Genomic DNA, 25,027 nt, shown 5'->3' on the forward strand with positions numbered 1-25,027 from the left:
CAAGGTTGAAAACGTTTATCTTATTATCTGTGGGGCTGATGACGTGTCATTTGATGTAGTTTGTATTTTTAGACTTATAAAGATAGACATAGTCAAGACACAAAACACAACGAGAAAAATAGACAACGCTTCAAAAACAACAAGCAATACAGAATTGAGAATTTTACCACGACCCCTAAATTTTACAAACCACTGGCGCGCTTTGTGAGTGTGCCATTAGCCTGGTTACGAAAACATACATTTTTGTGCTACAGTCTCAATTTATTAACATAACATCTAAACGACAAACGTTTATGATCAGCATCGCGGAGAGTAACCTTAAGGTAAACACTCCTGACGACACTTCGACTCAAATACGGTAATTTTGTCGAGTTTGTCAACTGTGTAATTACTAACTTAGCTCTTGCCATTTCAGTCTGTCTTGAAATGATTGTTTACATTTTTCCGAAATGGGTTCTGGGATTGTTTGACCCAGGGCTGTCATTATTAAACTGTCAGAGTGCTTAAGATTTAACTAGCCCATGTGAAAAAGGTTATTTGTGTTACTCCTAACAGGTAACATCTGTTATTTTAACATTTCCATCAGACCCGATCTGAGTTAAAGATGATGCGTAAGAAGAAGCGCTCATCATCCATCACAGTGGACGAAGATTCCACACTTGACATTCCAAGTAAGTTCCTGATGACGTCACATCTCAAATAAATCGGGAATAGCTCAAATCCTTGTACGTTTGGTGTAATTAAAAAGATGTATTGCTGGACTGTATTGATGTGTCTTCATTTGCGCAGAGTCAAAAAAGACTAAGAGCAGTGGGCGACCCACAAAGCCTTCAATACAGGACTCCCACCCGGACTCAGTCTTTGTTCAGTTCCTGAAGGAATCAGGTGTCATTTTAACACCTGGCAGTACGGCTAATGAAATTGGTAAGATTACAGAAAGGTGAACACACAAGAAAAACATACATGTTCATAACAACAGATTTCATTGACATCTGTCTCACAATCCTTTATTTATTATAACAGCTGTAGACCAAGTTATATTTCAAAAGCGACTCCAGCAGCATCTACGAAAGAGTCCCAGATTCCCAAATGTGAGAAACAGATCATCATTATATCACTTTTTTCTTTTTACAGAAGTAGTTTACACGGTGTTTACATTGTTGAATGGCTGTTTTGTAGATAATTAAGGAGTTTATATCTGCGCTGGAAACGTACATTGAAGACCCAGAGAGATTGAGAAACTGTCTTCTGCCTTGTGTGTCATCTTCACAGCAGGATGCCACGTAATGCACTTCTTGTTTTTCCATCTGAAAACATTACAAGAATTAACTCAAATGTTAAATGCAGTTTTTTTTTTTTTTACTCTTATATACACTTATTTGTTAATTTTTCCTCTGATATCAGTTCCGGCTCCTATCAGGAAAGTCTGGTACGCTTGTTGCTTGGAATAGAGATGCTACAGGTAAACAAATCAGCTCAATTCACCTCAAAGCAAGAGAAAACTAAGTATATTTATAAATATATATTTTCCTTTTCTTACAATTTGACTCGGCACATCAGTCAGATTTAAAATTATTTTTATAATATAAAATAATTTTTGATTTTTTTTATATATATATATATATATATATATATATAATATAAAATCTTAAATGACTAGAAAGATCATGGAAATTAATTGGTAAAAACGTATAGTCTTTTTACTTGTTCTGTTGAATATTTATTAATAATTGATTTAGTGAATTAATTGCTGTTATAGTTAATTATTACATTTATCTTGTTCTAAACATTTTGGTAGGAATATAAGTCATATATATATTTTTCATTTTCCTACATTTAGACCCTGGTCATAAACACTTTGTTTGAAAAGCTTCCAGAATTCATGTTTGAGGGGTAAATTTCCACTTTTTGTACACATTACTTCAATTATAGACAAAGTCCTGTATCATTCGCTTATCTGTGATTGTAATGTGCTCTGTTACAGAGTTAGTGAGGATGGCCTTCACGTTCCCCGTCTCATAATAAACCAGTTAAAGTGGCTGGACCGAATTGTAGACGGCAAGGTACACAGTCCTATCCCAGTGATGAATATGTTCCTGTGAACGTCATAATTGCCAACAATTCCTTTGTAGCAGACATAAATGTTTGTCATAGCCAAATTGTGGCATTGGTGTGACAGATGTCTGACTACCATAACTGCTGTGTGTGTGTAGGATTTGAGCAGTAAGCTGATGCAGATGGTGTCTGTGGCTCCAGTGGAGATCCAGCGGGACATTATTACCAGCCTGCCAGAAATCCTGGAGGATTCCCAGCATGGAGACATGGCCAAAGAGCTGAAGTACGTCAGCAGTGTCCCAATCCATGAGATGGGGTAGAAGTGTCTGTTAAAGTTGATTCACGCTCAGTTGTGTTGTTTGGTTTAGTAATTATGGCTGTGATGGTAATGATGACTATTATGTAGATGCTTATTATCATTGTGTATATTGTGTTTATGTGAGTCTGTGTTTGTGTCTACTTCCTTGTGCAGCGGTTTACTTCAGCAGGACACTCAGCTCACTGTGCCTATACTGGATGCTTTATCCAGCTTGAATCTGAGCTCTACGTTATTGTCAGAGGTAATCTAAAACATGCAAATATGTTCCCTAAAATGCAGTGTCATTGCTTTAAATGAAAAAAAAAAAGCTTTGATTTTTTTTGTTAAAGAAAGACAACACAAGCACACTTTAGCAAAATAGAAGTAATAAGGCTGCATTTATTTAAAACAATAAAAAAAAAGGAAAAAGGAAATATTACTATTTAAAATAACAGCTTTCTGTTTTAATTGTTATTTATTCATGTGATGGCAAAGCTGAATTTTCAGCAGCCATTACTCTTCATCGTCACATGATCATTCAGATATCATTCTGATATATTATGCTTAATTATCAATGTTGAAATAGTTTCTGCTAAATATGTTTGTGGAATCCGTGATCCTTTTTTTTCAGGATTTTTTTAATGAATAGAACATTCAAAAGAACAACATTTATTTGAAATCAATAGATTTTTTGTATCAATGTAAACATCTTAGCACTTTTTCAATTGAATGCATCCATGCAGAATAAAAATATTCATTAATTTAGACTTTTAAACGGTGGTGTATACTATTCAAAATCCTCTTTCTCTCTCTTAGGTGCGTGAGGCAGTAATGGGAACTCTCTCTGCTGTGCAGTTAGAGGATCTTCCTGTCGTTGTGAAGTTCGTCTTACACTCCATCTCTGCTTCTGATGCTAATGAGGTTAAGGTCTCTAAACTAACCTTTTTGTCATTTCTGATCATGAACATTTCTTTTCTCTGGTTGACAATTAAATAATTTTTCTTTCATGTCCCTTTCATGCTCCTCAGGTGGTGTGTGACCTGCGTAAAAAGCTGGAGTTGGAGCAGTGTGTTTTGCCAGCAGTTCTGCAGGCTTCCCAGAGTCGTTTGAAAAGCAAAAACGCGTCGAGGTGAGACATTTTCCCACTTACATTTATGCTTTTAACAGACACTTTTATCCAAAGTGACTTACAAAAGAGGATCAAAAGCAATTCGTCAAGGAGCCAATAACATTTGTAATATATAATACCAGGTTTATGTGACAACTAGATTAGGAAGCAAGCTAGGGAAGAGGAAAAATGCAGAAAAGAATTTTTTTTGTGTGTGTGTGTACATGTGTAAGTGCATTGGTTTGGGGTGAGGGGTGGTCAAGTGCTTGTTGTAGAGCTTAAACTCTTAAAATGCTTCTTAAAAGATGTGATGGTCTCAGCAGTTTGCTTTCTCTTGTATGAAAATTCTGTCGTCATTTACTCCCTTCCCAAACCCAAATGACTTGCTTTCTTCCATGGAAGACAATTAAGAATATCTCCAGTTCTGCTGGCAGTGTTCTGACTTGTTCTTGATTGGCACTTCTCAGGCCCTCCAGTGTCCCATCATGCAGCAGTGGTCAGGACAGTGTGGCTTTGATTCTGGAGGTCATAAAGTCAGCTATCCGCTTTCAGAAAACTATCTCAGAGGCTTGGCTAAAGGTGAGCTGAGAGTTCTATTCTGTCTTCAGACACTAGGTGCTATATTTCCATCCAACTGAAGTGATTTAAATACTGTTTATATTTTTGATTTTCAGGCCATAGAGAATGTTGATGAGTCAGAGGACCATAAGGTGTGATTGAAATTTTAAGTTAAAATTTGATGCGATTGCCATTAGATTGACACATTTCACACCTGAACATACAAATTTATGAATAAACCCTACTTGTTGTGTCTCTCAGGTGGTTGATCTGTTGGTGCTACTCATCCTTCACTCCACTAATGCAAACCACAGCCGACGTGGGGCAGAGAGAGTGCTTAAGGTCAAAGTTCGCAAGGGTCTGATTCCGGAAAGCCTCTTGCAGAAGACCTTTAAGGGCCATGCTCAGGTCTGCTTTCATTCATACGATTATGACTGAAGGAATAGCCCTAAATATGATCCCTGAAGTTTTGGCTCCTCATATCAAGTATGGTGTAACTGTTTCATACAGGTGATGCGGGGTTATTTCCCATCCATTCTGGCTCTAGCTCAAGGACTCTTGCGTTCTTCAGACTGCTGTGTGGTGCCTTTCGGAGGTCACATGTACAAACAATCCTTCACTGCCTTTGACTCCTACTGTCGGCAGGTAAGAAAAACCTCTCGTCGCCTTATACACTGCAGGACACCAACATTCATTCATAGACGTGCATTGATGTCTAGTACATGTGTGTTTGTTGTGTAGGAGGTGGTGGGCTCTCTGGTCACACACGCATGCAGTGGTGTTAGTGGCGAGGTGGATGTGGCTCTTGAGCTGCTCTGTGAGCTGGTATCTCAGAGACCTGCAGAGATGAGCCAGTTCACAGTTTTTGTGAAGGTACGATTGCCTGCCCGGTTTATGACCTTAATATGACCTTTCTTTCGTCAGTTTACTGCAGGATTACCACAGTTATGCCACCCATGGAACTATTTGTATTTTTCATGTATGAAGAAGTCTTATATTTATAGGAATTTTATAGATGTTTACCAGTTTTCTAGCCTTTATATTTAGTCTAAATATTTCTTTACAAAATATTAACAGACTATTAAAAATATTAAATATAGACTTCTGTAAGATTGTAAATTCATCTTTTTTTTTTTATTGTCTTCCAATAAAACTTACTTGACAAAAAATAATAATTAAATATTAAAACTTAATGTCTATTTTGGAAGCAAATTGTTTTTTGATTATATATTTTATATTGTATATAGTAAATAAATAAATAAATTATATATATATATATATATATATATATATATATATATATATAATATTATTATTATTTATTATTTATTATTTTATTACTATTATTATTAGTAATAGTAATAAAATATATAGTACTATTTTTTTTTTTATTATATAATCAAGTTTTACTCTGCACAAGACCAATATTTTTGTCAAGAATTATTTAGACGAAATATAAAGGCTAGAAAACTATATATATATTTATATACTGTATGTCTATTTTGGAAGGAAATTGTTTTTTGATATACATTTATATTTTATATAATAAAAATGATAATAGTAATATATATATATATATATATATATATATATATATATATATATATATAATTTTTTTTTATTATTATTATTTTTTATTCATATAAAGTATTTAATTAAATTGTAGTAATTTATTACATTTTTTTTACTCAAAATATTTTGGGGGAAATCGTTTGGGTGTTTTCAAGTTTGTAATGATATTTAACCTATTGTTGGTGTGAATTGTGGGTATTCTGGCAGGGTATTCTGGACTACATGGACAACCTGACCTCACAGCAGATCAGACAACTCTTCCACCTGCTTAGCCGCCTGGCGTTCGGACAGGAGCAGCACGGGGGACACATCCAGGTGAGAAACACATTGCATCTTAAAGGACAAAATTAAGTCAAGTCAAGTCAAGTATATTTGTATAGCGCTTTCCACAATACAGATTGTATCAAAGCAGCTTCACAGTATTAAATTAAAATAATACAACAAGGTTTTGTATGTCATGTTTTCAATTAAGAGATAGTTTATCCAAAATGTAAATTCTGTCAAATATCTATGTGACCACCACCAGGATGACATGCATATCGTCATCCGTAAGCAGCTGTCTAGCACGGTGCCCAAGTACAAGCGCATTGGTATTATTGGGGCAGTGATGATGGTGGGCAGTATGGGGGCCTGCAGGTACACTCTTTACATTACTATGTTTCACTTATACACATCCTTTAGTTATAATCTTTGATCTCCACTCTGTTTCATCTTGTGATGTTTATGTAGAAACAAACCTGATGGCTCTCAAGGTGGTACACTGCCCAATGAGACGCACAGACAGGTGAGTGAGATGATCTGATGGTTTAACGGTGCAGTGAGCGATTTCTGAGAAGCGCTGTTGCATTATAAATGTTTTGCTTACTTTTACTGTCAGTTGTTACTGACCCATTTACCACATAATGTTTTGAGTGTTGTGTTGCGTGTAGGTGATGGCTCTGTTGGAGCTGGTGCGCTCGTGCAGTGAGAGTTCCCCTGAAGCTGCTGCTCTCTGTTTCGATGAGCTGGCCAACCTGCTACAGACCTGCAAACTGGACCCTCTAGTGCTGGTGTGTGTGTTGGTTATATACTTCAATTAAGTAATACAATACATATGCATCTCTACATTACAAAAAGGTCTTTATAGTACATTATTACATTGAGCCCTCTGTGTTGGCTGTCACCCTCAGGCATGGATCGGGAAGAGTGTGTTAGAGGATTTTCAGGAAGACTTTATTGTAGACCTTGGACCAGATATATCAGGGTGAGTGACACATTCAGGGCTCATAAAGACACCTTTATTTTTTTATTGTTGTATCATCAAATGAAAGCAATCAGCCGTTTTATTTATTTTTGATTAAGTAAATCATTTTCTTATGACCCTTTGTGTGTTTGTGCATGTCTCTCAGCCCGTTCGTGTTCCCTGCCTCTGTGATGTATAATTTGGACGAGGATGAGAGTCAGGGAGGAATCGCCATCAATCTACTGCCTCTTATGACTCAAGACCAGCAGCACAAAACAGACACAACCCAACCAGCTGGAGTCAAGAGAGAGAGGTCACTACTGAATACTGTATGCAGAATTAAGTGGAACAGATTGACGCTTCTGTTACTGTAGGCTGTAAAATTATTAAAAATCTAATAATTAAATTAAATAATTAAATAAATCATAAAATTGTTAAAGATATTACATAAATATTTTTTTAAATTAAAAACAACAAAAATGACACAAAAAAACTATTTTAACCAATATTTTATATTTTATGCGACCTTTAATCAACATCAGAGAACTGTGATAATGCAAATTTGTTGTTAAATTAATGAAATAGTATTACTCCCATAGGGTACTTCAAGTAAAAAGGTTTTCCGCTGAAAAGAAGTTTGACATTCCTTGATATAGATAATAGTGCTTGATCAGCATGAGTTTTTAGTTGCCAGTGCTGATATCTATCTACATTACTACATACATACGTTGTTTATCATATGATATGTATGCAAAATTGCTGAAATTAAATGAAACGGAAAAAATTATTTTGTTTTGTAATATTTACACAAAATTAATTTTAAAATGTTTGAAAAGAAAATTATGTACTCCATAATTCCACAGACTTCAGTTACAAGAATGCATTATTATTATTAGTTGATGCCAATAATCCATACTGTATATCGACTTATTATTGGCTGCCGCTTGACACAAACTTTTTATGTTATTTATCAGTGACACTGTTAAAACATTATTGTTGGTAATTGTTTTTTGCATGTATTATAAATTGGACTGTTGAAGCAATTACAAGAACCAACAATGAGCCAGGACTTGCTCTTGTGTCACCCGAGGCTCTGTTGCGCTACATGTCGGAGCGCTGCCCACAGGGCTTTGGCTCCAACACAATTTTACAATTTAAGTGCCTCTCTCTCTCTCATTCTAGGCGCGTGTCTCCTCTGTGTCTGTCCCCGTTTTTCCGCCTGCTGAGGTTGTGTGAAGAGGTGCAGCACCAGGGGGATCTGGAGGAGATCGATGCTCTTCTAGGTCAGTGATAACATTTTCATCATTCTGTTCTAGATTGTGGTTTGTCGTGATCACTGCACAGAAGGAATTTATTGGACGCTTTTTCTTTTCATCATAATGATGATGATTATTTATGTTAACTTCTCAAGGAATGTCAGAGATATTAAGTTTGATTCAGCAGGTCATCTAAGGGAGTTTTGTACTGTTGTAGGCTGTCCTCTGATCCTGACTGATATGGAGGTGGTGGAGAAGGTGGAGAGTCTGTCTAAGGCTGAGAGAGAGTTCCTCTGTTCTCTGCTCTTTCACACCATCAACTGGCTCAGGGAGGTTAGTACACCTCTTCAGTACTACATAGTACTGAATTAATTGACTGAATGATTTCCTTCGGTGTAGTTCTCATACTAGTGTAAGTAACGTCAAAAATCAATGGATGTCTTGAGACTAAATATCTTAAATAGTTTTTTTTTCCTCACACAAACCGTCAGAAGACTTGGAATATTGTGCATAAATCGTATAGACTACTTTTGTTGATTTTATGGCAACCATTCACTTTGAATATTCTGGAATTACAATTTGGAACTACTTTTATGTTATATATTACTGAATGGATTCTAACATGTATATTATGCATGTCTTTATGAGCGTAGGTGGTGAATGCGTTTTGCAGGCAGAACGATCCTGAGATGAAAATGAAGGTTGTAACTCGTATTCAGAATATCACTTTCCTTCAGAGTTTACTACAGACGTGCTTAGCAGGTACCAGAGAGACACATCATCTCTTTTTACTTTAAGTCACTATCTTAGATATACTGTAGTCTGTAAGTACCTTGATAAAGTAAATATAAATGAACAAATCTTCATATTTCACTTTCAGTTTAACTTGTGGGTTTCTCAGTATGTCTTATGCCAGGTTCAGACAACACAATACCAGATTTTGGCACAATCCATTTGACGTAGGGTGTCGTGGTGATTCGTAAACAACAATAAGAATTGGTTGTTTTATCTGGTATAGTTTGTTATAGTGGACAACAACCGATGTTGCGTCTGTGATCCTTCACGAATTCCCGACAGAAAGACTAGCATGTTTAATTTTGTTTACGGTCATTCACGGCGGGTTTCCTTCACATCTGTTAAGTTGACCAATAGGAGCACAGAAGCGAATTATGCTATGGAGGAAAGGTTCGTGGATATATTACCTCAAGTTCTCTTTGGAGGATTGACAGCTTGTACTGTGCTCTTCATGCAATTGGGGAACTGTCGGGTTTTCTTAAAGGTCCCGTTCTGCGTGATCCCATGTTTCAAACTTTAGTTAGTGTGTAATGTTGCTGTTAGAGCATAAATAATATCTGTAAAATTATAAAGCTCAAAGTTCAATGCCAAGCGAGATATTTTATTTAACAGAAGTTGACTACAAAAAACGGCTCGATTGGACTACATCCCTCTACTTCCTTCTTTAATGATGTCACTAGAACCGTTTCTTGACTAACCTCCGCCCACAGGAATGCTCCCTCAACTCTACTGGCTACTTGAGCACTTCTTATAACTTAGGCTACTGTGTTTACTCAGCTCTTACGGTGATTTTCTGAAGTAAAACTGACGCTTCATCTTTTGTGTGATGTACAATAAACTTTATTAAACTCATCAGTACATGTTTGATCATCATTCAGACAGCAGACTTGTAGGCTATTAATAAATAATGGATACATAGCCTACAAGCAGATGACAAATACGTTATAATAACCGTAATTAAACTACTAAACCATACCTGTTTCATCTCTATACAGCACTCTGACTCTGTAGGCATTATTGTCCGACTCGAAATGAACGCCGTTACTGAGAGTTTCTGATATTATCATCATTCCGTGAGATGAATTTTTCCTGACAGACTGAGCGCGAGCTCATGAAGCTCCGCCCCCTGTGTCGTCCAGCAGCAGCTCATTTGCATTTAAAGGGCACACACTGAAACAGCTCGTTTTTCTGAGCCCCAAAAAATGTCAATTTAAACATGCTGTAAAAAATGATCTGTTGGGTATTTTGAGCTCAAACTTCACATACACACTCTGGGGACATCAGAGACTTATTTTACATCTTGTGAAAAGGGGCATAAAACGGGACCTTTAATTTTTTGGGGCTTGTCTGACATCAAGACAGCCAGTACAAAACACGCGCTTTGGTTGCCATTGTTTGTTTACGCTCTTGTTTCTGAAAGGCAATTTCTAGTTTCGCCTTCTCGGTGACATCACGAACGTCGTTAAAGACTACAAGAGATGATTGGTCAGGAAGCAACTTGAAGTCTGAAATGTTTCTTGTCCACAACACAAAAAGTATTTAGGAGTCAAAAGTGAATGTCATAACAGACAAAAATATTGTGTAGTCTGAACCCGGCATCATAGTAAAAAATAAATATATCTAATAGTATACTATAATATAATATAATATAATATTTTTTACTATATATATATATATATCTTCTAATTAATTAATTAATTAATTAAATGATTTATTTACTATATTTTCTCTGTAAAGGTTAACATTGTTTTATTGTATTTTGTGTTAGCTACACCAGGCTACACTCCTCCTCAGGCTAACTTTGATGGAGAGACTGAGGGGATGATACCCGCTTCTTTAATCGCTCCGCCGAAGAAAGGAAAGAAAGGCAAGGCTGCTGGAGAAATCACCAAACTTTACTTTTTGTACGTTTTGTTTATTGGGGTCAGTCCTTCACTGTTTGTGTGTGTGTTTAGAGTCATCTGGGAGGAAGAGGAAGGCGAGTAAGAACTCCTCAGGCGATAAGTCACAGCTGGAGGGGGCCGCAGAGGCAGAGGAGTCCCAGCAGGTAAGGACCAGATATACTTTATGTCCCTTGGTTTATAGACATTGGCATGAACATCTGGTAAAGTAGACCATAAAACCATCATGTTTGAGATGGAAATGGAGAATATGTTACTCTTTCGATTTTTATTTAATTTAATTTTTTATCGATTATTTTTAGATTTTACTACGATGTCACCTGAATTTAAAAATATTAAAGCTTTGATTTCTTTTTACATACCAAACCTGTCAATTTTTTTGATATGGCAGGACCATCCAGAGAAAGAGAGCGAGAAGGAGAAAGAAAAGGATGCCAAATCAGGGGTCAGTCTGTCTTCGTACTGGCCATTCTTCAGAGAGTTGGATGTTGAAGCTCTGAGCGTGCTGCAGTGTGGCCTTCTGTCCCGGACACTGCTGGACACTGAGCTACATAGTAAGGTAAAACAAGTCTGTTTGCTGTGTGATTCTCAGTACAATTACATACTTTAATTATAGATTAAAAGATATCGTTGCTTTATGTGTAGTTAAAGGAGGAGGTGCAGTTGGGCCCTGCTGAGTTGCTTTTCCTACTGGAGGACATGTGGCGTAAACTGGACTTCAGTTTGGCTTCTGCTCCAGCTAAAAAGGCTCCATTTCTCAAAGTATGAACACAGACATCAACTTGACAACAATTTAACTTGATTTACATAGTAGAACATGTTCATGCACAACTTTGAAACAACATTCTAATCAACCTATCAGTCTCAGATATTGTCTTAATAATAATAAAAAACACTAAAAACTAAAATCAGCAATTTTAAATAACACTGTTAAATGTAATCTTTAGCAAATCTCAGAATATGTTTTTTATATTGTACATTATAATGATACCAAAATTCACTTAATTTTCGGATCATTATAATGCAATTAAATTTTTTATTTAATAACACTGTTATATGTAGTCTTTAACAAATCTTAAAATATTTATTTTTCATACTGTACATTATAATGATGGCCAAATTAAGTGAATTGTGGCATCATTTATTATGAACAGAATAAAATGATTATTTAGAGATCTGCTAAACGTGACATTTAACAGTATTATTTAAACTGGTTGATTTGAATTTTTTGTGTTGTTAAATGAAATTATTAGTGTTTTTTAAGATTTACTTTAATGAGCGTTTAATGCATTTAAAGTAATCTAAATGTAAAACAGGCAAATGAGCAATATAAAAATACACAATTGAATATAAAAAAGAACAATTAAATATTCAATATTGACTTATGTTAAAAAAACATCTCCAATATTGGCTGATAATTAATATGGTAATGAAATATTGTGCCTCCCAAATATTTTCTTTGGTGTCTCTTTAGAGTAAGATAGACAGAGCAATGGGCTTTGCTCACTTGCAACAGAAAAATGCCAAAGAAATCGCCACCTGCTGCATTGATCTGCTGCCCACACTCTGCACACACCTGGAGAACTGCCACAATCATTTTCAGGTACACACACGTCTCCATTCACAGCCTTGTAAACATGTCCCTTATGTAAGAATTATTATTATTTTTTTACTCTGTTTGAATGTGTTTGTCCACACAGACTATTCTCTCTGAGCATCAGGGTGTTGTTGATGCTCCTGGTGTGGACGTGAAGGAACAGCAGCTCATGTGTTCAGCCTATCAGCTGCTACTGCAAGTGCTACACACCACGTTCAGCTGGTGAGCCCCAGACCCTGTTAGCTGTTAGTTCAATATGCTGACAACTACAAACCTTTCTGACCATCTTCAATCACCCGCTGTTCATATTCAGGGCCGGCTTTTCTGGTCTGGAGCATCGCGCGCTGCTGAAGAGTGCTCTGGGGGTCCTGGCCAGCCGGCTAAAAGAAGAAGAGACAGATTTGACTTTAGATCAGCTCAGCAGGTGGGAACATCAGTGCACGTACTGCCTGTTTGCTGTTAGTAAAGGATTTGCAATGTAACCATCTGTACGTGGTGTTTTATATGCTCAGGCATGCTTTTGAGTACCTGCAGAACTTCCGAAGCACAGTGCCCAGCCTGAACACAGCCCTATGTCTGACCCAGCTGCTCATTGTGCTGTCCCAGTATGGAGGATCAAACCACAGGAACTACAGAGAACAGATCAGTATGTTTCTGGTTTTATATGCTGTATAATAGTGGTTACTCTCTGTAGTACATTCATTTTGATTGATACAATTTCCCCCCCAGCATCCCTGTCAAGGCATTTTCTCTGTCAGGAGTGGATTACAGCGAGTGGAGAGAAAGAGCGAGGGAACAAATACAACGAGGCTCTTCAAACTCTCCTCAGGTACGTTGTGAGTATTAAGATAGGTAGGGGAGAGAGAAGGAGTCAGTAAAATTATTTACATGCTTCATGAGTCATTTATCCTCCCCTCATTTTAGAAATAGTCTAATTCCTGCATTATACAAGAAGGCAAAATTAATTAGATAAAATATTCATGTAATCTTACTAATGTAATTATTATAATAAGATATTCTTTTACTAATTGAAATGTCAAATATTAATAACATTTATAAAATATTTCTGAGCGTGTTTCTATAATTTTTTTTCCCCCCTCTCTAGTATTTATCTGGAGCACACTGATGATGTTTTGAAGGCGGTGGAGGAAATAGCAGGTGAGGGGGTTCCAGAGCTGATGAATGCTGCTAAAGACGCTAACTCACGCAGTTGGCCAACACTCAACAGGTACGGCAGCCTCAAAAACAAAAGTAGCTGTGTAATTGTAAGGGATGAATACAAAACATAATATATAAAGGATTGATTCAAATATAGTATATGACCATTTAATGTTAGACCAATCATAATCATAGAGTATTTCATAGAGACGTGTAATAAATGCAAATCTATGCTTTGTTTGGTGATGCTGCAGGCTGACGTTCCTGGTGTACTACAAGAGCATGATGGCAGAGCTAGAGAAAGCTGTGCGCAAGATTCCTCCCAGCAAACAGACAGATAATCAAGAGGTGTGTGTTTGTTGTGTGGGTGTAGATATTATTTTAAAGTGCCCCTATTATGCTTTTTTCGGATATTACCTTCCATTCAGTGCCTGAAGTGGGGACAAAGTAGTTCCCCCTCGGTTGCAAGGGCTTAGTTTTGGTATGAACATTGGGGGGATGAAGTGTGAACCGTTTAATGGGGTCCCAGGGCATTCTCCCTTGTGAGGTTTACTTACTTACTTGTTTTTGTTTATTTTTGTGAAATGGTCTTTTGTGGTATCATCCACGCATGCAAAGTTGGTTGATAACATAACTGCAATAAAGTAATAGCCTAGTTAACAATCACTTCACAATCACAGTCACAAAGTGCCATGGGAAGTCGAACTATCTTAATTTTAGAAAATATCTCAACCAGGGGTGTATCTGGTACTCAGAAACAAAACTATGGGTACTTCAGAAAGGGGAACAAAATATCAAAATTATATTTTTTATATTTAAAAATTGTCTTATAGGCCTACTAAAAAAATATTTTCCTGTCATCTCATGGAATATCTGAAGGCCAGGTTTATCCTAATATCTGTCATTAGCAGAACACATTTTTACACATAGGGAAAACCATTTGTTTAGGCAATAATTCAAGAAGGTCCATACTTTAAAGCTCTTGATTCTAACTTGTACTTGGCCTTATGAAAAAGTAACATTTGTCACAGTAAGGATATAATTACAGGTAAGACCATTGATGGCTCCTGATTGCCATGCTTAAGCCAATGGTAATTGGAACACAAAAAAAGCCAACTTTTTTCTTTTATCTATAGCATTTGCTATGAAAAATAGCAACACATTTAGAAACTATAGCTACAACATGCTACCCTGGAAATCCAGAGTTCTCGCGAGAGCACAATTTGAATTTGCTCAGCGAGTTACTCTGGCATTGAGTAATGATGCTCATTAACTATGCCCTTGTAGCCGAGCTCCACCAAACACATCGGTGTATCTGATATAGGCGGGCCAGAGGCGAGCTAAACCGATGACGACAGCGCAATCACGACAGTGATTGGTCATAGTGTTATCCAAATGCGTGCAGTGAGATTTTCAAATGCATGCTTGGTACCGCCCCTCGAGTTGGCCGATTTTCATTACTCAATGCCAGACCCTTAATCTTTCGGATTTGGGTCTAGATTTCCAGGCTAACAACATGCCACAGTTGTAATATAAATCTTTAGTGAAAAATCTATTCCCTTAAAGGGTTAGTTGATACCCTGGTAATCCAGAGTTCTCGCGAGAGCACAAGTTGAATTTGCTCAGCGAGTTACTCTGGTGTCGAGTAATGATGCTCATTAAATATGCCCCTCGATCTGAGCTGCACCAATCACATCGGGTTATCTGATATAGGCGGGCCAGAGCCGAGATGACGACAGCGCTGCAACGTCGAAGTCATTAGTAAACATTGCAAGATGGCTATGGATGAACACCATTTGTTTGAAATGGCTTTGGCCGCTACAATGAAAGATTTAGACTTTTTCTCTAAAAGAGGAACAGAAGACGGCGCTCGAATCGTTCCTTTGCAAGTAGGGCGTTTTTGCTTTTTTGCCGACCGGATACGGTAAGAGTCTAATCTACCAGTTAGCTCCGCTGGTAGCTAAGTGATAACTTGTTGTGATTGGTCGTAGTGTTATCCAATTGCGTGCAGTGAGATTTTCAAATGTATGCTTGGTGCCGCCCTTCGAGCTTGCCGATTTTCATTAGTCGACGCCAGACCATTAATCTTTTAGATTTAGGTCTGGATTTCCAGGCTAGTTAGTTGACCCAAAATTTTTTATTCTCTCATTAATTACTCACCCTCATGTCGTTCCAAACCCGTAAGGCCTTCGTTCATGTTTGGAACACAAATTAAGATATTTCTGATGAAATCTGAGAGCTTTCTGACTCCTCCAATAGACTGCAACATAACTGCAACTTTCAAGGCCCAGAAAAGTAGCAAAGACATCGTTGAAATAGTCCGTGTGACTACAGTAGTTCAACCTTAATTTTATTAAGCGACGAGAATACTTTTTGTATGTAAGTGCTGAGGAAGCCTCCGGAGCTGAAATTCAGTCATGGTAATAAACGTTTCGTTTCCGACACGCGCTGTAAGCAGTAGACCAATCACAACAGACTGGACCATCTGAGTAGAGTAGGCTCTCAGAAAGGAGGGGTTTAGAAAGACAGAATCTTTGATCAAACTGTTTCAGACACTGAGAAAAGTGGTGATGCTGCAGTGTATATTATGAGAAAAAGTTTGATGCATAGAAACCTATTGTAGGAGACCTCCAAAACAAAACTAGGAACCTTTAAAATAGCATAATAGTGGTATTTTAATAATTTTTGAGATAACATGTAGAGCAAGTGTGTAGTGTGTCTCTCTCAAGCTAATGCCCTAAATCTATTCAGGTGCAGAGTGAGAAGCTCTTAACATGGAATTTGGCTGTGCGTGACTTCCACATCCTCTTAAACCTGGTCAAGGTACAGAGACTTTCACATCTTTCTTGTGCACCCTTCACATTTATGGCTCTGTGAAAGCCACACAGCTGTGTGATGGTGATCTATAGGATGTTTTTCGTTTTGTTTTTGCAACAGATCTTTGACAGCAGACCTGTACTCACTGTGTGTTTAAAGGTGAGAAATATTTGCACACACAAAGGTATGTTTACGATGTTACGAAGGTATGGCATTCATCACCACATTATTTTCACTTTGTCTTTCAGTACGGTCGTCTTTTTCTGGAGTCATTCCTTAAGCTTGGAATGCCTCTGCTTGACTACAGTTTTAAAAAACACAAGGTATTTCTGTCTCATTCATTTCAACTTATGCATAATGTTGCATCTTGTTCAGAATCAAGAGCTTTCAAACACAAAAATAATCAGTTTAATAAAGTGAGATTTTTAATCATTGCCCTGATGGATCTTCTCAGGAGGATGTCCAGAGTCTACTGAAGACCTTCCAGCTCAGTACCAGACAACTCCACCACATGTGTGGCCACTCAAAGGTGAACAGCTGCATCTTCTGTGCATGGTGGTCTGTGGAGCTGGACTGGGATTAAAGATTAAAACAAAACAAATCGTATAATACATTTAATTTTGAAGGCATTAAAGCATCTGTAATTATAATCACTGCTTTACTGTTCTCAGATTAGGCAAGATACGGGTCTGACCAATCACGTTCCAGCCTTGAAAAAATGTCTGGAGCAGTTTGTTTACCGCGTGAAAGCCATGCTCACTCTCAACCACTGCCAGGAAGCCTTCTGGCTAGGAAACCTGAAGAACAGAGACTTAAAGGTGAGATTTTAAACTCAGGTGAAAAGAGAAAAGGCACATCAGGGCTTAAAGTCACCATAAATCAAAATGGACAATTCTTATATTTTTATGGAATATTGCAGTATTTATTATAAATGATTTATTAGTGCAAATCTTTATTTTATTTTTTTATTCATGTGCCCTCGTAATCTTTAAACAAAATAACTTCTCCCTCCCTCTTGGAATGACGTCTCTTCTCTGATGATGTTTACTGGCACGAGGACAACCTGTAACTCACATGAGATCGCATTAATCAATTTCAAAAAAAGTATCTCAACATCCGTGTGATGCCGACTTATAACTATAAGGATTTTTTTCTACACTAGTTTTTACTTACCCTGGTGACATTTGGGCTTTTTACACCGTTCTTAACCCTGGGTTATTGTGTTTCTAAACCCCGCTTTTAACTCCGGGTTTCACACTTGTAATTTAGAAGCGGGGTTAGCACCGCTTTTAGCCAGTGTGAAAAGATGTGGTATTAGAAAGTTACGGCTAGATGCTTAGCAACCGACAGCCAATAGCATGCCTCATATTCACATGCTTAGGACAGTTTCGGGAACACAGCGCATTGTGTATATATAGGCCTACTGTTATTTCAGAGTTTGAATAGACAACGCGTTAATTGGAGTACAGAGACAGTTTCATTTTTACCTTTATAGTCCGAAAAGTCCATTCAGAAAAGAAAACTTGATAGTACAGTCAGCAATGTGTAAAATGAGGACTCGCACTGCTAGAGCCTTTATGTAAACAGGTTGAGTGTGACGTTCGTCCTATCAGTGACACTGACACCGCAAATATGCAAATAACGATGTTAACCAAGGGTTTAGGAATGTACAGTGTCAAACAACAGTTTATGAATACTCAGGATTAATAGAGTGCTGCAGATATGACGTCACAACCTGGTAGTCTAATTCGCCACTGGTTCCTTCGAGGTTTTCCTGTGGGGTTTTTCGATTTATGGTTAAAATAAAGCCTTTAAGCTATTTCCAAATGAAGTGTTTGAAAAAAAATCTATTATTAATAAACATTCTGATTTATTTACAAGATACATTTCAAGCTTGTATTATATTTGCTTGTATAAACATTAGCTTGTATAAACATTATATTAATGTTTATAATTTGCATAATAGCTTTAAATTATGAAGCTATGATGTAAGTCTATACAGGGCACAGTGTACCATGTATAGATAATGCAGGGTTTTTTTGCAGGGTGAAGAGATTCTCTCACAAAGGTCACAGGCAGCTGATGAAGAGGAGGAGGAAGAGTCCTCTCAGTTGCAGAGTGAAGTGGAGGTATAATGACTGGCTGACTTGCATTATCCTGTATAATGCATGGAAATGTAGTCTAATCACCTGTACTCCTTGGAAATAAACCATTTATTCTGACAGTATATGCTGCATCCCAATTTTAAAAAATGTAGTACACACTAAAACGTGTATTTCACTGCTGAGTGCTGACTACAGTAATACGACTTGATGCCAGTGTACTGCATCAGTGTACCCCCTTTCATATTCTGTTTGCCTTTACATGCAAGTGTTGGCATCTAGCTAAATTGCTAAAAACTTGACTTAACTTTTTTAGGGGCATACACTACCATTCAAAAGTTAGTTTTTTTAAAGGATTTTTAAAAAGAAAATACAGTAAAAACAGTAATATTGTGAAATACTGTATTACAATTTAAATTTACAATTTCCTGTGATGTCAAAGCTGAATTTTCAGCATCATTACTCCAGTCTTCAGTGTCACATGATCCTTCTGAAATCATTCTAATATTCTGATTTGGTGTTCAACAAACATTTATTTTTATTATCAATGTTATTGATAATACCTCTGTAGCAAAGGGGGTTTTGGGTAATATTAACTGAAAAAGCATGCAGAGAGGATGGACACTTCAAAAATACTCCAGAAATAGTGTGTTATCTGAGTATCTTACTTTTGTCATTATAACATATTATGATTTCTTATTACTATGCATGTTACTGTGACCTCTCAGAGCAAATTGTGTTCAAATAAATACAGATATGACAGATAAGTTCAGTCAATTTTGATAAATAGTCGTTATTTCTTTATAATTAAACTCATTTCTTATACCAAAATAACATAGTCATCACCTGCCCAGCTGCAGTATTGTGTTATCATGTGTTGTCATGTAATTTACAAAAGCAAATATACAGTACAACATGTCGCCTGGAGGTCTATAATTGCCTTTAATAGCCTGTAATTTTGCGTCGCTTGATTTGGGAGTTTAATTTCCTCGTGAGATCTTTTATGAGACATTTTGTGATGTCAAAATGAAATGAAACTTTCATTTCTTGATGCTTAATTCAATCTGTTTTGTCACAGGAGAGTGACTCTGAGGAGAGGAACAATGGACAAGAGGAAGTGGAGGAATCAGATGAATCAGACTGAAATAAGCAAGAATTGCTGCTCATGATCAGTACATCAGTACACTATTGTTGCTTTATTATTCCTTCAAAATATTTTGGGGATTGATTATCTCTTATATTAAATGGAAAAGATAAATAAAAAGTACTTTGATTTAAGCTGTTGTGTAATGTTCACTTAACACTAATCAAGTGGTTTTCTTGAGCAGCTCTCTAAGTGCTTTGCATGTTTTAAGATGCTAATTTGTTTCTTTTTCATATTTCAATACAAATGTAATAATACATTCATGTCAATTACCTTAATTTTGACCTTAACAGAGGGTTTTTGTGTTTTATGTAAATTCTTGTCCAACATGAAGATATTTGAATGTATGAGAGGAATATTGACAATTCCAATTAATAACATTTCAATAAACACCCTTAATAATAAACCGTAAATGTTATGAACAAACAATATGTGTCAGCTGACCACGTCATACCCTTAAAAGAATCACTTGAGTCTTTTTAAAAATCGATCTTTGTTCGAAAGAACCGATTCGCGAGATTGACTCGGACTATTTGGTTGGCTCGTTCCAAGCCATCCCTCTGACTCACAGTCACATGATGCAACCAGGAAGCAATGCGTTCAATGTTTCTGTGCAGAGGATAAACAAACGCTCAGCTGTGTCAATACAAAACTAATAGACGGGTGTAAACAGACTTCGCAGTGAAGCATCGATACTGTAACATCTGCAGAGCGGCACGCATGCAAACAAACAGGAAAACCGAAGGATTGTTTTGTCGAGTGCCATCACAGTAACAGAATTATTCGTACACATTGAGCGTTTCTGTGTTTGATTTTCTGACAGCCGGGCAAAAATGTCTGACTTTGTCATTTTACTGCTGATTCTTTTTTTGGTCATTTGTCTCATCTCAACTCTGGTGGGCTTCGTTTTTTACACCGGACTTTTTTCGGAAGTCGTGATTCGGACTGGATCTCCTCCGGTGAAAAACATCACGATTGCATACAAGTTCAGAAAGGGATCGTACAAGGACAGCGGAGCTGCTTTCACTGAGAGCTGCAGTATCGGACCGAAGCTGTCTTCTGTCGGTGTGTTTTACGATGACCCCAGTCAGGTCTGTAGCTCACTTCTCTCCGATTCACTGATTCTTGAGGCAACTTCATCTGCCGTGTGTTTTTAAAACAACAACATTTCCACTTTAAAATGAACATGTGATGATTTATGGAATGTTCTCAATACAAATAAATCATTTAATATAATTTTTTATTTGCCCCCCACCGATGACGTAACTTTGTCGCTTACAACCCCTACCTGTCATCAGATCCAAAACTCCTCCTCTCTGTAACGAACTTGCTCCTTTAATGACGTTACTTAAGGCTGTAAAAAGGCATTTTTTTAATTCTTTTTTTGTTGACTTTGGTGCCTGTTTTAATGCTGTTTAATAATAAATAATAATACAAAAAAAAAAAAAAAGAAGAAGAAAAAACACCTGTCATTGTACATTATTGGAATGGTAGCCTATAAAATATTAAAACCATGGTGAACTGATATACTGAATGATTAATATAATGCTCCAAGGTTATTCAAAACTTACTATATAACCATGGTGTATTTAATTATTATTGTATTATAGTTAACTTTGCAAAACAGCAGTTTTAGAAATGTGTTTGGCTTGGTTTGTTTCTTTATTTATTAAGTCTTTATTAACATGGACTGATTTTGGTCCAAAACTTAAAGCCTACTAAACATTTACCTCACTTGGTTTGACATACAGGCTCATGAGAATAAAACTTCAAGCATGTTATTCTATTCATATTTTAAATAATGATTCACTTCAGTAAACATCTTAATGTTTTCAGGACTGACTCACTGAGGTGTTTTCATCAGTCGGCTTCATGGCCACAATGCGAAGCAAAATCTGCTTTAACACTAGGCTAAATGTCTGGTCATTCCCTAATACTGTGTCTTAAATCTGTCATTATATCCTAGTTTTCAGTGTATCTAGAGAATAAATTATAACATGCTGTGCATGGCTCTGAAGGTGAACATGGACCTCATGGAGGAACAAATTGGAGGATAAAGAGATTTGAGACACTCTTGATACACATCCTCATACTCTGAAAAGAGAATGGATTGAATTTGGCCTTCTCAGCAGAACGTGGAAGAACTACAGCATGTAGAATATGTCAGATGTCTCTCAGCATCTAGTATTTATATCCGAACAGGTCATGCTAGTAGACTCCCTGAATGGGTGTCATTAATATTACTGCACTGATCTAAGGCTGCACAGTCATCGCAGCATTTATGCAGTAATTGTGCATCAGTATTATAAGGTTGGGCATTGGAAATTAAAGTTGACTGCTGAGGTAACCGCTGTTTTATTTTGTGCAGCATGACAGTCATTGCCAAATGGACTCACTGGCATGCAAGAATGAATGGGAACGTCCCACTGGTCCCATATTTTTAATTATACCAATGTTCTGCTTATTTGTTCTTCTTTTATATATAACTTGGACAAGGTGGAGTTATTGCATAATGTTACTTGCTGGTAGGAGTAGCATTAGCATTCACTCGATTATGTTCTGTTTTGGATGCATTTGTCTCTTTCCTGACCCAACTGCATGAACCCGGGCCTCATTTATAAAGATCAGATTTTATCCAGAAATCAATGGATTTTATCTCACATCAAAAGTGAGGAACAAATTAGGATTTATAAAGGCAGAAACGGACTCTTATGCATACGCCAACTGAAGAGCATGCATTGAAACTTTTTGCCCTCATATACCAGTAATTAAACAAACCAAGATCATTTATAAAAAAGCAATCTCATTATGCACTATTAAGTTATTTGGATTAAAGTTTACGAGGGCACATTCATTTAAAAAATAAAATAATTATGTGCAAGGATAAATCCTCTATAATAAATACTGCAATATTCCTTTAAAAAAATTATTTCATGGTGACTTTAAGTATGAGTTGCCTATCCAGTTTAGACCTTATTGGACAGACACTTGGATATCTATCATGCATCTTAGAATAGAAAAAGGAAAATATGATCACATTTTCTTATGCTTCTGCATTAAACACAGGGCCAATTGAAACCTGTGGTGATGTGGCTGTGACTAATGTGGGTAAAAAGGGACACAAATTATGACGTGAATGCCAGGCTGGCAGGGTGTTGTTAGACCGTATTAATGGCCATGATATTCGCTGAAGTAAGTTAGGAATATATTAAACCATGACCAGTATCAAGAAAAATACTGATGATTTGTGACATTAACAAAAAATGATAATTAAGTGCAATGCTTTTACCACCTGGTACTTCACTCTTTTGTGGTACTGCCATAGTATTTTTGTTAGGGGAAAATGAGACATGACATGAAAATGATAAATTAAATGATATGTTTCATTTTCAGAGAGCTAGATTAAAGGGTTGCTTCGCCCAAAATGAACATTTGTCATAATTTACTCACCCTTATGTTGTTCTAATCTTAACCATATAATTTTCTTTCTTCCATGGAACACAAAAGGAGAAATTTAGCAGAATGTCTGAGCTACACTCTTCCAAATAATCAAAGTGAATGGGGACCAGGGGATGTCAAGCTACAAAAGGACAAAAAAAGCATTATAAAAGTAGTCCATGCAACTTGTGCTCTGTATTCCTAGTCTTCTGAAGTGATAGCTTTGTGTGAGGAAAACAGATCCTTAATCTTGCCTGACAGCCAAAGTCACCATTCACTAGATGGAATCGAGCAGCTTGGACATCTCCTTGTGTTCCACTGAAGAAAGAAAGTCCTATGGCTTTCAAAAGATGTGAGGGTGAGATAATGATGTATACTATCTGGATGTTTGCACTGCTAAATCCAATAAGGAAATGCAAAATAAAAGCTCAGCAGAACATAAGGGTGTTTCCTCAGTGCTGCATAAACTGCCACGTTAGCTTACTCGACTTAAGCTTGTCTCAGTGGAAACTGTCAAAGCTGGTCATGCCTTCTGGAAACCAGTACAGTATTTCCCTAGCCACTAGATGGTGGTACAGTGTAAAGAACAGTGTAAATTTGCAGCAAAAATGGTCAAGATCAAGCCTACATGTATGGAAGTCTAAAATTTGCAGGGCTATTACTTTTAGTATACATTTCATGAGTACAGTGACGCCACATCATACCTGGACACTTACACCCACATAAAAATGTATGATATTGTTTTAGATAATGTTTTTTAATTATTATTTTTTCTTAGGTTTTTTTTTTTTAATACCTTCTATATAGTACTAATTTATCAGAAAAGGGCTGTTGGATTTACTGGTTTCTTTTTTCTAAATTACAGCTTAAAGGGGTCGTGAAATGGAGAATTAAAATGTTTTTTGAAATAGGGCTTATTCACTTTCTTTCCTACATTTAGATAGGTGGGCAAATGCATTTTTGTCTCAGTGCATGCATTGTTTTAGTTTGACAGGGTCGGCGCTAGCTTAGCTTAGCACAATGAATGGAATCCTTTGTTGCCAGCTAGCATGTCCTGAGTAAAAGTGATATAAAAAATTTAAAAAACCCACCTAATTACTTCTTGTGGCCTGCGTATTCACAACAAGTACAAATAGTGATGCAGATTAACACTAGGCGATTTCCTAGGCAGATATTGACTTATATATTAAGGACTATATTAGGGGGAAGCACAGGCGAAGCACTGCTACTTGGGCGTGATATCTCTGCGCCCAAGTAGCAGTGCTTCACCTGTGCTTCCCCCTAATATAGTCCCAAGTCAATATCTGCATAGGAAATCGTCTAGTGTTAATCTGCATCGCTATTTGTACTTGTTGTGAATACGCAGGCCACAAGAAGTAATTAGGTGGTTTTTTAAAAATTGTTATATCACTTTTACTCAGGACATGCTAGCTGGCAACAAAGGATTCCATTCATTATGCTAAGCTAAGCTAGCGCCGACCCTGTCAAACTAAAACAATGCATGCACTGAGACAAAAATGCATTTGCCCACCTATCTAAATGTAGGAAAGAAGGTGAATAAGCCCTATTTCAAAAAACGGTGGAGTGTTCCTTTAAGGTACAAATCTTGCATAGTGTGCCTTTAACATGCGTAATCGTTTTATGTACTGAGGGTGTGTTCTAAACAACTCATGTCTGTCCATCAATCACAAGAGCGATAGATATAGAGATGCACGATTAATCGTTAAAAAAGATCAGGATCCGAATTCAAACACCCATGCAATCTTTCTTATTCCTAAATGACAGTGATTCAGCTTCTGCCACTGATCCATAGAGAGCAGTTGTCGTGTATAGGTATGAAACAGCTTCACAAAGCTGTGGTCTTTTCAGCCACACAGTATCATTATTTCTGTGTTACAATAATTAAAATTATCACAGAAGTATTGGGATAAAAGTTTATAGTATAAGATATAAACACTAATTTCTACGGTAGTGATCAAAATAGCTTGACGCTTCAAATAACGATT

The 25,027-nt window shown here is 36.8% G+C and overlaps 2 protein-coding genes across 6 annotated transcripts in view; both read left to right on the forward strand.

The window, feature by feature from the left end:
* Positions 1–196: 196 nt before the first annotated feature.
* fancd2 (FA complementation group D2) lies at positions 197–19,989 on the forward strand. Of its 5 annotated transcripts, none has more exons than XM_082137348.1 (44): positions 197–323; positions 556–671; positions 790–924; positions 1,024–1,091; positions 1,180–1,283; positions 1,405–1,462; positions 1,841–1,893; positions 1,985–2,063; positions 2,214–2,338; positions 2,528–2,615; positions 3,170–3,280; positions 3,382–3,482; positions 3,929–4,040; positions 4,136–4,171; positions 4,281–4,427; positions 4,530–4,664; positions 4,761–4,892; positions 5,799–5,906; positions 6,118–6,227; positions 6,321–6,375; positions 6,521–6,640; positions 6,761–6,834; positions 6,980–7,126; positions 7,996–8,096; positions 8,287–8,402; positions 8,723–8,831; positions 10,633–10,731; positions 10,820–10,911; positions 11,157–11,324; positions 11,411–11,527; positions 12,240–12,368; positions 12,466–12,584; positions 12,676–12,786; positions 12,875–13,008; positions 13,092–13,191; positions 13,468–13,590; positions 13,775–13,868; positions 16,272–16,343; positions 16,458–16,496; positions 16,586–16,660; positions 16,792–16,866; positions 17,009–17,155; positions 18,383–18,466; positions 19,518–19,989. In XM_082137348.1, the coding sequence occupies exons 2-44, from the start codon at positions 605–607 to the stop codon at positions 19,581–19,583; spliced, it is 4,335 nt and encodes a 1,444-aa protein (XP_081993474.1). In that variant the 5' UTR covers positions 197–323; positions 556–604; the 3' UTR covers positions 19,584–19,989. The 5 variants fall into 5 exon arrangements, with proteins under 5 accessions (XP_081993474.1, XP_081993473.1, XP_081993475.1 ...); XM_082137347.1 differs by having other exon boundaries at positions 203–358; XM_082137349.1 differs by having other exon boundaries at positions 203–358; positions 587–671.
* A 163-nt stretch (positions 19,990–20,152) lies between these two features.
* Positions 20,153–25,027, forward strand: part of tex264a (testis expressed 264, ER-phagy receptor a) — a 60,875-nt gene continuing 56,000 nt past the window's right edge. Inside the window, exon 1 of the mRNA XM_082137365.1 lies at positions 20,153–20,674. Within this exon, the coding sequence (XP_081993491.1) occupies positions 20,417–20,674 (258 nt within the window). The 5' untranslated portion in view covers positions 20,153–20,416. The remainder of the gene's footprint in view (positions 20,675–25,027) is intronic.

The sequence above is a fragment of the Leuciscus leuciscus genome, assembly GCF_965113295.1.
Source record: "Leuciscus leuciscus genome assembly, chromosome: 14".
Taxonomy (NCBI): domain Eukaryota; kingdom Metazoa; phylum Chordata; class Actinopteri; order Cypriniformes; family Leuciscidae; genus Leuciscus; species Leuciscus leuciscus.